At 38.3% G+C, this 12,094-nt stretch overlaps 1 protein-coding gene across 4 annotated transcripts in view; it reads left to right on the forward strand.

Annotated features, from left to right (window-relative positions):
* Window positions 1–12,094, forward strand: part of ATRX (ATRX chromatin remodeler) — a 269,137-nt gene that overhangs the window by 143,091 nt on the left and 113,952 nt on the right. For all 4 annotated transcript variants that reach the window (XM_081808623.1, XM_081808624.1, XM_081808625.1 and 1 more), the window contains 2 exons: window positions 5,910–6,051; window positions 7,131–7,240. In XM_081808623.1, coding sequence (XP_081664749.1) covers window positions 5,910–6,051; window positions 7,131–7,240 — 252 coding nt within the window. The remainder of the gene's footprint in view (window positions 1–5,909; window positions 6,052–7,130; window positions 7,241–12,094) is intronic.

Below are 12,094 nucleotides of genomic sequence, written 5' to 3' on the forward strand. Positions count from 1 at the left end.
GGATGGGCTCAGTGGGAATCAGTCTTTGGGGCTTTTGTTCTCTGGTGGCTTTCCCTGGCAGCTTTCCGCTTCTCTTCCATGAGTCAGAGCAGAAGATATCGTTCCCAACCCTCTGCCTCAGAGCAGAGAGACCTCAGTCTGTTCTTCAGTGAGCCCTCCAGGCCACACCGTCTCCGTTTCTTTTTTTTTTTTTTTTTTAAAGATTTTATTTATTTATTTGACAGAGAGAGAGACACAGCGAGAGAGGGAACACAAGCAGGGGGAGTGGGAGAGGGAGAAGCAGACTTCCCGCGGAGCAGGGAGCCCGATGCGGGGCTTGATCCCAGGACCTGGAATCATGACCTGAGCCGAAGGCAGACGCTTAACGACTGAGCCACCCAGGCGCCCCCCGTCTCCGTTTCTGTCCGTGCTGCTACAAACTGCAGCGTCCTGGGTTGTGCGCCCCTCCTCAGCGCCCCCAGTGCTGCCTCCAGGTCGGAGCACGTCTCTGCCCCTTGTGCTTCTAAAACTGCCTCCCGCTCCCAGTTCGCGCGCATGCGACTCCGCCGCTTGGGGTTTCCACCCCGGGGACCCCGGCGCACCGGTTTCTGTCTCAGAGGCTGCAGTTCGCGTGCGCGCGACTGTCCCTCCGGGTTTATTTCCGGGGGTCTGCGGGTCACGTGCGCGCGACCCTGCTGGTCTGGTTTTCCACCCTGGGGGCTGCCCTAAAGTCCTTTCCTGAAGCTACCGGTCTGGGAGTCTGTGCCCCGTTCGCAGCGTGCGAGGCTGTCACTCACCAGCGGTGTAGGATCCCCTCGGCCAGGCACCCTCCCGCTGCCGTTTATCCTGCGATATCTGCCCACCGAATCACGGCTCTCCGCTTGGTACCTCAAAATCAACTGCCTGCGATATTCTGTTTGTAGAGATCCAGATCTTCTTACATTTCAGGCTGGTTTCGTGCGTGTTCAGAGTGGTCTGGTAGATATCCAGCTCAATTTCGGGGACCACCTGAAATAGGGTCCCCTACTCCTCCGCCATCTTCCCCCCCCCATAATCTATGTTTTATATCCTGGGATGCCAGAGTTTTTGTTGAAAGCCAAAAGTGTAGGTTTCTAAAGCTTCATTCTCCCTGTATATTATTCATGTCAGAAATTATATTTCTATACACTTTATGCCCAATAACATATATTTTTAATTACATTTTAATGCTTTTGTCTTTTACATGCATAGAGAGCAAACCTAGAGTTATAAACCAAAATTATAATAATAGTGGGTTTTATATTTGCCCCGTATATATCTTTTCCATAGGTATTTATTTATTCATACATCTTTGAGTTACTGTATAGCATCCTTTCATTTTATCCTGAACACCTTCCTTTAGCATTTCTTGTCTAGTTGTAATGAACTCCCTCAGTTTAGGAATGTTTCAATTTCTCCTTCTTTTTTGAAGGATATTTTGTTTGCTATGAAGTTCTCAGCTGACAGTTACTTTATTTGAACACTTTAAAATATATTATCTGGGTGCTTGTGTGGCACAGTTGGTTAAACATCTGTCTCTTGGTTTCGGGTCAGGTCATGGTATCTGGGTCTTGAAATCACATCCCATATTGGTCTCCGTGCTCTACATGCAGTTTGTTTAAGACTTTCCCTCCTTCTGCCCCTCGTCCTTGTACTTGCTCACTCTCACTCACTCTAAAAAATAAATAAGTATTCCCTCTCTTGCTGTGTCTCTCTGTCAAAGAAACAGAATCTTTAAAAAAAAAAAAAAAAGAAAGTTGAGTAGGCATTTAAAAAAAATAAATAAATAAATAAATAAGTAAACCTTAAAAAAGTATTATCACACTACCGTCTGGCCTCTAATTTTCTGACGAGAAGTCAGCCGATAATGTTATTGATGATCCCTGTATCTCACAGGTTCTCTCTAGCTATTTTCAAGATTCTCTTTGTCTTTGGCTTTCAAAGCTTTGATTATAATGTGTTGAGTCTGGGTCTCTTTTAGTTTATCTCAGTTCTGATTTGTTGCATTCCTTGGATTTGTAGGTTCTGGTTATTACTCACTTTTGTGGAGTTTTGGGCCAGTATTTCCTCAAATAATCTTTCAGCCCCTTTCTCATTGTGGTCTTTGACTCTCATAATGTATATGTTGGTGCACTTGATCGTGTCCCACAAGTCCCTTAGTCTTTCATTTTTCTTTATTCTTTTTTCTTTCTGCTCTGTACGTTGTAATTTCAGTTGTCACCTTCATGTTTGTTAATTATTCTGTATGCTCATACTATTGTTAAATCCCTTTTGTGTTTTTATTTGGTTTTTTATTTAAGTATAGTTAACACACAGTATTTTAGTTATTTCAGGTGTACAGTGTAGTGATTCAACAACTTTACATTATAATATGCCCAACATCACTGATCATCAGGAAAATGTACATCAAAGCTACATTGAAATACCACCTCACACCTGTCAGAACGGCTAAAATGAAAAACCCAAGAAACAAAGTGTTGGCAAGGCTGTGGAGAAAATGAACTGCCTTGCACTGTTGGTGGGAATGGAAATTGGTGGAGCCATTTTGGGAAACAGTATGGAAGTTCCTCAAAAAATTAAAAATAGTACTACCCTATGATCCAGGAATCACACTACTGGGTATTTACCCCCAAAATATAAAAGCACTAATTCAGAGGGATACATGCACCACTGTGGTTGTTGCAGCATTATTTGCAGTAGCCAAACTATGGAAGCAGCTCAAGTGTCCATCGATAGATGAATGGATAAGAAAAAGTGTTACATATACGCATGGAATATTATTTAGCCATAAAAAGAATGAAATCTTGCCATTTGCAATGATGTGGCTAGAGATAGAGAGTATAATGCTGATCAAAATAAGTCAGCTAGAGAAAGACAAATACCATATGATCTCACTGCTTTGTCCAAATTTAAGAAACAAAACAAATGAGTAAAGGAAAAAAAGAGAGACAGACCAAGAAACAGACTCTTAATTATAGAGAACAAACTGATGGTTTCCAGAGGGGAGGTGGGCAGGGGTGTGGGGGAAATATGGGACGAGGAATAAAGAGTACAGTTATGATGGTGAAAAAAAAATGGAATGATAAAAAAGGTAAATTATCTCCTCCTACATTTAGGATGAAGATTCACTAATTCTCAATCCAAAGACAGCACTTAATAACAAAAATATCATGCAAATTACTAATGAACATATGGTTCCAAAGTCTTAATTACAGCGATGTATATTATTTTTCTAGTGATGTGTTAGAATATTATCAAAAACAGCCTCTTAAGACAATATTATTATGTCACAGTCCTATAAGTCAGGAATTTCAGAGTGGCTTAACTAAGTATGGCTCTACTGGGTTACCTACTCAGTGTCTCACTGAGTAGACATTAAGGTTTTAGCCAGGGCTCAGATTTCATATAAGACTTTCTGTCCCTTTTAATCTCCCTTTTGGTCAGAATTCAGTTTTTTGTAGTTGTAGCACTGAGATCCTTAGGTCCTAGACATTTCTCTGCAACATGGCTTCAAGACTAGTAAAAGAACATTTCTTACACTTTTGAAGGGCTCATTTTGATTAGGTCTGGCCCACCTAGGAGAATCCTCTTTTTGATTAAGTCAAACCCATCATAATTACAGATCTCAACCACCCTCAATGGCATCGGACGGTACAGGATATTTACACCAGAGGATGGGATCTTAGGGACCATTTTTATGATTCTGCCTGCTACATTTTGCAAAAAGGACAAGACATTCAGGAAATTTTCCATTTTGATTAATGGATTTGCCCCATTAATATGAAGCTTGTACATATCCAAGCTAGCATACAATAAAAATTTAGTGAATATTTAGTCTATGTCAGTTACTTTGCATACATTGTCTTATTTAATCTCCACAACAACCCCATGAAGGCTGTTTATAATCCTTCCCAGTTTGTAGGTGAAAAAACTGAAGCTAGGAGGGTTTAAGTAACTTGTTAAAATGGAGTTTGGATCTAAATGGCCCATGGTATTTATACTCCACCATGGTGTCACCTAGTATTAATCTTGGTTTGTGTATCATTTACACTTCTATGTAAGTGCAGTATCTATTCAGGTAATTTATCACAGATTTGTGACTCATAACTTTTTTACATTCAGTAATGATAATGTAGGGGCGCCTGGGTGGCTCAGTCATTAAGCGTCTGCCTTTGGCTCAGGTCATGATCCCAGGGTCCTGGGATCGAGCCCCACATCAGGCTCTCTGCTCGGCGGGAAGCCTGCTTCTCCCTCTCCCACTCCCCCTGCTTGTGTTCCCTCTTTCGCTGTGTTCCTCTCTGTCAAATAAATAAAATCTTAAAATAAAAAAAAAAAATGATAATGTAGTTACGGTTTAAAAAAGAGAGTATCCTTTTAAAGAGACATTTAAAAACATTTACAGATGAAATTCCGTGCTTTCTCACGTTTGCTTCAAAATCATTTGTGGGATCTTTGGAGTTGGAGAATGAGTAGGAGACTGTCGGTGAAAAAAAAACTGACCAGAAGTTGATAATATTTGAAGCTGGATAATGGGGAACAGGGTTTATTATGCTATTCTATTTTTTTTTTACATTTGAAAATTTCCATGGTGAATATTAAGTAATCCATAGTTACAGTTCTAAATAAGGAAGTACTGGGTAAATGTATTCCTTAAATATCATGATGTCTGTATTTTTAAAATCATGAATCTTATAAAAAACAAAATCATGAATCTTTATTGGTTTTCATGGAATCATAAAAGTGTTTGTTTAGGGGCGCCTGGGTGGCTCAGTTGTTGGACGTCTGCCTTCGGCTCGGGTCATGATCCCAGGGTCCTGGGATCGAGCCCCGCATCGGGCTCCCTGCTCAGCAGGAAGCCTGCTTCTCCCTCTCCCACTCCCCTTGCTTGTGTTCCCTCTCTTGCTGTGTTTCTCTCTCAAGTAAAGAAATAAAATCTTAAAAAAAAAAAGTGTTTGTTTATACAAGCATTTCCTTTATTAAAGCAGTACTGTGTAGTGGTTAAGAGCAAGGACTTTAGTGTCTGACCCTCTGGGTATCTTAGTGCTGTAATACTTAAGAGTTGTATGACTTTGTGTAAGTTATTTAACTTCTGTGTCCTTCACTTTTTATTTGTAAAATGGGAATATTTGTACCTACCTTATGCAGTTCTTGGGTGTAGTATGTTATGGATAGATATTGGGATAAGACAGCAAAAAATGCATACACATACATGTATTCATTTGTATATATAAGTTTTTTCTTAAATAGGAAACTTGAGATAATTGTTTCCCTTTTGCATTAGAGGATATTTTATGTTTTTGTAATGTTTTTTGAGCCTGTGGTTCTCAAACCAATGTTTCTAAAAGGTTTTCCCTTTCACAACACATATTTATGCTGTTTTGCAGTGGGAGTCGTTTCGCATTTTGGGTGGAACAGTTCTTGTTTGGGACTTTTACGTTATTGAACATCTGTATTTACTTTCCCCTCTGCCTACATTAAATACCAGTCCTGACCAGTCTTTGTGACAACCTTAAGTGCCTTTGCACATTTTCAGATGTCTTCTAGAAAAATAGAACCATCCTTGTTTGGGAGCCATGGGTCTATTAAAATTTGTAGGGTGCTATTATAGTTTATTTTAGAGCACTGGTTTTCTCACAGCTCTACCTGTCATGTGTGTTGAGATACATTGGGTGAGAACTGATGAGCTTAATTACTGATATTTCCACAGTGGTTCAAAGTCTTGTACAAGTATTAATTTTGGAAAACGTGTTAACCTGTGATCTGTCCTGATCTTAATTGAACCAAAATATTGGATGTGTGGTGTGTAAGTAGATGGGTCTATATTTTGGAAAATTTCCCTTAGTAATACTAATACTCCACCATTGCTTGAAAGATTGCTATGAGTTAGCTAACTGTAATTCCCTTTCTTGTAGGTGATAGAAATTGAAGATGCTTCACCCACCAAATGTCCAATAACAACCAAGTTGGTTTTAGATGAAGATGAAGAAACCAAAGAACCTTTAGTGCAGGTTCATAGAAATATGGTTATCAAATTGAAACCACATCAAGTAGATGGTAAGAAACAATTATATGATTAAAGCATTTTTTTTAAGTAGGCTCCTTGCCCAGCATGGAGCTCAATGTGGGGCTTGAACTCATGACCCTGAGATCAAGACCAGAGCCTAAATCAAGAGTCGGATGCCTAACCAACTGAGCCAGGTGCCCCATGATTAAAGCATTTTTAATTACATTTTACCAATATTTGGTGTCTCCTGTGTGCCTCGCATTCTGCTAAGCACTAGAGGCACATTGGTGAGGAAAACAAATGTGAACCCAGCCCCCTATGGAGCTCATAAATAAATGAGGAGAAACAATTGAATGATTGCCAAAAAAAATAATTGTTATAGGATGGGAAATAAGTGCCACATATAAATGGGTATATATAGCAAGTGGGTTTCATATAGTCTGCAGTGGTTGGGTTAAGGGCAGCTGCAGGGTAGGGAGAGATACCACTGTTAGCTAAAAGCCTTCTTTAGGAAATGCTATTTCAACATTTTTTCAGGTATGTTTGTCAATAATATTCTGACATTGGTATTTTGAAAGATACCAAATTATCCGTGTTCTCTGTTTTGTTAAAGTGGAAACAGTAAGTCAGTTTTGAGTGTGTATGTGAATGAATTCATAAGGGAAGTTCTACAATTCTGCTTCTTGGGTAGTGAGCCCCCTTTCTTGTTTAGTCTTTACTATTAAATAAAAGGAGAAATGATAAATTATCTCCTGGGTAGTTTTCCTAATCAACTCAATAAACCTTAAAGAATATGTGATAGGAATCTATAAATTAGATAAAATTTTAGATAACATTTCTATATTAGAGTATGCATATGTTTCTTCAGATTGTCCCAGGGAATGAAGGTTTGCTGTGCTAGAATAGATGAATGAAGGAAAGTCACCCTGTTGTATGCTTCAGTTTACTATCTTTTTTTTTTCCTAATTAACCTTATTGAGGGTGGGGGCATTTCATATATAATTATGAAATTCTTTATCTCATTTTAAAATTCTGTTTCTTAGAAGTTTTAGTTGTTTTTGATGTGTGTATGAAGGAAGATTTTTAACTTGGATCTTTAAATTTAATTTAATGAAGCTATCATTTTTAGGTGTTCAGTTTATGTGGGATTGCTGCTGTGAATCTGTAAAAAAAACAAAGAAATCTCCAGGTTCAGGATGCATTCTAGCACACTGCATGGGCCTTGGTAAGACTTTACAGGTAAGAACATGAAGGTATCCTGTTCTTGTGCATTCATGATTTCAAGATTATATATTGGATTCTATTCTGTGTCCCAGGCAGAGTTACAGGGTCTGGAGATATAGCAGCCAGTAAACAAGAATAACAAGATACCTCTCTCAGGAAGCTTATATTGTAGTGCAGTTGAGAGATTTTAATCAAATAAGAAATATGTACTTTCAGGTCGTAAGTGTTCAGAGAGAATAGAGAGGGAATGCAACTTTAAGGAGGTGATGTATGAGCAGAGATCCTAATGAAGTGAAGGAATGGGGTTACAAGGCGTAGGCAGTAAAAACTGCAAAGAATCTGAGGTGGAAATGAACTTCCTTACAATTTTTAATAGTCTGTGATCCTATAGTAATGAGAATGTAAAATATTTTTCATTATTAAAATACTGAATTTCTGATTGGCAGGACTTGTAGCAGAGATGACATTAGTGAATATATATGTAATATTATGTATTTTTGAATATATATGTAATATTAAGCCATGAGATAATTACAGATTGAGTGAGTCAGAGAACACTTTATTTTTTATTTTTTAACCAATTTTCTTGGCTTTTAAGGTTCTTTTTTTGTTCTCAGATTTTATTGAAATTTAAGTTACTTATAGTGTAGTATTGGTTTCAGGAGTAGAATTTAGTGATTCATCACTTACATATAACACCCAGTGCTCATCACAATGAGTGCCCTCCTTAATGCCCATCACCCATTTAGCCCATCTTCCAACCCCACCCCACCTCCCTTCCAACAACCCTCTGTAGGTAACTCTATTATGGTTTGCCTGCCTCTCAGGCTTTATCCTGTTTCTTTTCCTTCCCTTCCACTATGTTCATCTATTTTGCTTTTTAAATTCCACATATGAGTGAAGTCATTTGGTATTTGTCTTTCTCTGACTGGCTTATTTCACTCTAGTTCCATCCATGTCCTTGCTAGTGTGGCAACATTTCATTCTTTTGATGGCAGAGTAATATTCTATTGTATATATTTACCATATCTTAATTATCCATTCATCGGTTAATGGACATTTGGGCTCTTTCCATAATTTGGCTATTGTTGATAGTGTTGCTATAAACATAGGGGTGCATGTGCCCCTTCGAACAGTAGTTTTGTTATCCATTGGATAAATACCTAGTAGTACAATTGCTGGGTTGTAGGGTAGTTCTATTTTTAACTTTTTGAGGAACCTCCATACTGTTTTCCAGAGTGGCTGCACCAGTTTGCGTTCCCACCAACAGTGTAAGAGCATTCCCTTTTCTCTGCATCCTCGCCAACATCTGTTGTTTCCTGATTGTTAATTTTCTCCATTCTGACCCGTGTGAGGTGGTATCTCATTGTGGTTTTGATTTGTATTTCCCTGATGATAAATGATGAGCGTTTTTTCATGTCTTCTGTGGAGAAATCACCGTTTCTTAACTGGATTATTTATTTTTTGGGTGTTCAGGTTGATAAGTTTTTTATAGATACTGGATGCTAGACCTTTATCCGATATATCATTTGCAAGTGTCTTCTCCCATTTGGTAGGTTGCCTTTTAATTTTGTTGTTTCCTTTACTGTGCAGAAGCTTTTTATCTTGATGAAGTCACAGTAGTTCATTTTTGCTTTTGTTTCCCTTACCTCTGTAGATGTGTCTGGTAAGAAGTTGCTATGGCTGAGGTCAAAGAGGTTGCTGCCTGTTTTCTCCTATAAGACTGTGATGGTTTCCTGTCTCACATTTAGGTCTTTCATCCATTTGAAATTTATTTTTGTGTATGGTGGAAAAAAGTTGTCCAGTTTCATTCTTTTGCATGTTGCTGTCCATTTTTCCCAGCACCATTTGTTGAAGAGACCGTCTTTTTTCCATTGGATATTCCTTTTTGCTTTGTCAGAGATTAGTTGACCATATAGTTGTGGGTCCATTTCTGGGTTTTCTCTTCTGTTCCATTCCTTTATGTGTCTGTTTTTGGGCCAGTACCATACTGTCTTGATGATTACAGCTTTGTAATACAGCCTGAAGTCTGAAATCATGATGCCTCCAGCTTTGCTTTTCCTTTTCAAGCTTGCTTTGGCTATTTGGGGTCTCTTGTGGTTCCATACACATTTTAGGATTGTTTGTTCTAGCTCTGTGAAAAATGCTAATGGTAATTTGATAGGGATTGCATTAAATGTGTAGATTGCTTTCGGTAGTATAAACATTTCGACAATATTTGTTCTTCCTATCCATGAGAATGGAATGTTTTTCCATTTCTTTGTGTCCACTTCAATTTCTTTTGTAAGTGTTCTGTAGTTTTCAGAGTGCAAAGCTCTTACAAGAGGTTAGGCTATTCCTAGATGTCTTATATTTTTTTGGTGCAATCGTAAATGGGATCAGTTCCTTGATTTCTCTTTTTGCTGCTTAATTATTGGTGTATAGACATGCAGGAGCATTCTGTAAATTGATTTTATATACTGACGCTGCTGAATTTGTGTATCAGTTCTTTCAATTTTTTGTTGGAGTCTTTTGGGTTTTCTACAGAGTATTGTGTTGTCTGCAAAGACTGAAAGTTTTCCTTCTTCCTTGCTGATTTGGATGCCTTTTATTTCTTTTTGTTGTCTGATTGCTGAGGCTAGCACTTCCAGTACTATGTTGAACAATAGTGGTGAGAGTGGAATCCCTGTTATGTTCCTATCCTTAGGGGGAAACTCTTCAGTTTGTCCCCATTGAGGATGATATTAGCTGTGAGTCTTTCATGGATGGCCTTTATGATGTTGAGGTAGGTTCCAATCTTTCCCTGCTTTTTTGAGGCTTTTTATCAAGAAAGGATGCTGTATTTTGCCATGCCTTTTCTGAATCTGTTGAGAGGATGATATGGTTCTTACGCTTTCTTTTATTAATGTGGCATATCACATTGATGGATTTGTGGGTATTGAACTACCCCTGCATTGGCTTTTAAGTTTTTAATTCCATTCAGTTAATGTACAGTGTTATGTTAGTTTGAGGTATACAATATAGTTATTCACTAATTCCATACATCACCCAGGGCTCATTATGACAAGTGCACCCCTTCGTCCCCATCATCTACTAATTCTACCCCCTTACCACCCTCCCCTCTGGTTACCATCAGTTTGTTCTCTATAATTAAGGATCTGTTTCTTGATTTGTCTCTCTTTTTTTTTCCTTTGTTCATTTTTTTTTGTTTCTTAAATTTCACATATGAGTGAAATCCTATGGTATTTTTGTTACTCTGACTGACTTATTACAGTTAGCATTTTGCTCTCTAGCTCTGTCCATGTTGTAGCAAATCGGAAGATTTCATTCTTACTTATGGCTAAATAATATTCCTCTGTGTGTGTGTGTGTGTGTGTGTGTGTGTATCTCACATCTTTATCCATTCATCTATGGATGGACACTTGGGCACCTTCCATATTTGGCTATTGTAAATCATGCTTTTTTAAACATAGGTGTACATGTATGCCTCTGAATTCGTGTTTTTCTATTCCTTGGGTAAATACCCAGTAGTGTGATTGCTGGATTGTAGGGCAGTTCTATTTTTAACTTTTTGAGGAATCTCCATTCTGTTTTCCCACCAACAGTGCAAGATGGTTCCTTTTTTCCCACATTTTTGTCAACACTTCTTTGTCTTGTGTTTTTGACGTTAGCCATTCTGACAGGGGTAAGGTTATATTTCATTGTTTTGATTGCATTTCCTTGTTGATGAGTGATGTTTATCTTTTCTGTGTCTGTTGGCCATCTGTTTATCTTCTTTGGAAAAGTGTTCATGTCTTGTGTACATTTTTCAACTGATTATTATTTTTTTTTTTTTTTTGGTGTTGAGTTTTAAAGGTTCTTTATATATTTTGGATACATAACCCTTTATCAGATATGTCCTTTGCAAATACCTTCTCTGATTCTGAAGGTTACCTTTTATTTTTTATTTTATTTTTTTTTAAAGATTTTATTTATTTATTTGAGACAGAGAGAATGAGAGAGAGAGAGCACATGAGAGGGGGGAGGGTCAGAGGGAGAAGCAGGCTCCCTGCCGAGCAGGGAGCCCGATGCGGGACCCGATCCAGGGACTCCAGGATCATGACCTGAGCCGAAGGCAGTCGCTTAACCAACTGAGCCACCCAGGCGCCCTGAAGGTTACCTTTTAGTTTGGTTGATTGTTTCCTTTGCTCTGCAGAAGCTTTCCATTTTGTTGAAGCCCAGTAGTTTATTTTTGCTTTTGTTTCCCTTGCCTTAGAGCCATATCTCTTAACATGTTCCTACAGCTGATGTCAGAGAACCTACTGCTTGTGCTCTCTTTGAATATTTTTATGGGTTTAGGTCTCAAATTTAGGTCTTTCATCCATTTTGAATTTATCTTTTTGTGTGGTGTAGGAAAGTGGTCCAATTTCTTTCTTTTGCATGTCACTGTCCAGTTTTCTCAACACCATTTCATCAAGAGACTGTGTTTTTCTCATTGGATAGTCTTTCCTGGTTTGTCAAAGATTAATTCACCATATAATTGTGGGTTTATTTCTGGGTTTTCTATTCTGTTCAATTGCTTTATGTGTGTATTTTTGTGCCAGTACCATACTGTTTCGATTACTACAGCTTTATAGTATAACCTTCATGTCTGGAATTATAATGCTTTTCTTTTTTTTTTAAATGTTTATTTATTTATTTTAGAAAGAGTAAGAGTGTGCATGAGCGGGGGAGGGGTATAGGGAGAGGTGGGGAGAGAATCCCAAGCAGACTCCCTGTTGAGTGTGGAGCCTGTCTTGGAGCTCTATCCCAAGACCTTGAGATCATGACCCAAGCTGAAACCAAGAGTCGGATGCTCAACTGACTGAGCCACCCAGGTACACTTACGTTTTGCTTTTCTTTTTTCAGAAA

The sequence above is a fragment of the Leptonychotes weddellii genome, chromosome X, assembly GCF_054177405.1.
Source record: "Leptonychotes weddellii isolate Sample4059 chromosome X, ASM5417740v2, whole genome shotgun sequence".
Lineage (NCBI taxonomy): Eukaryota > Metazoa > Chordata > Mammalia > Carnivora > Phocidae > Leptonychotes > Leptonychotes weddellii.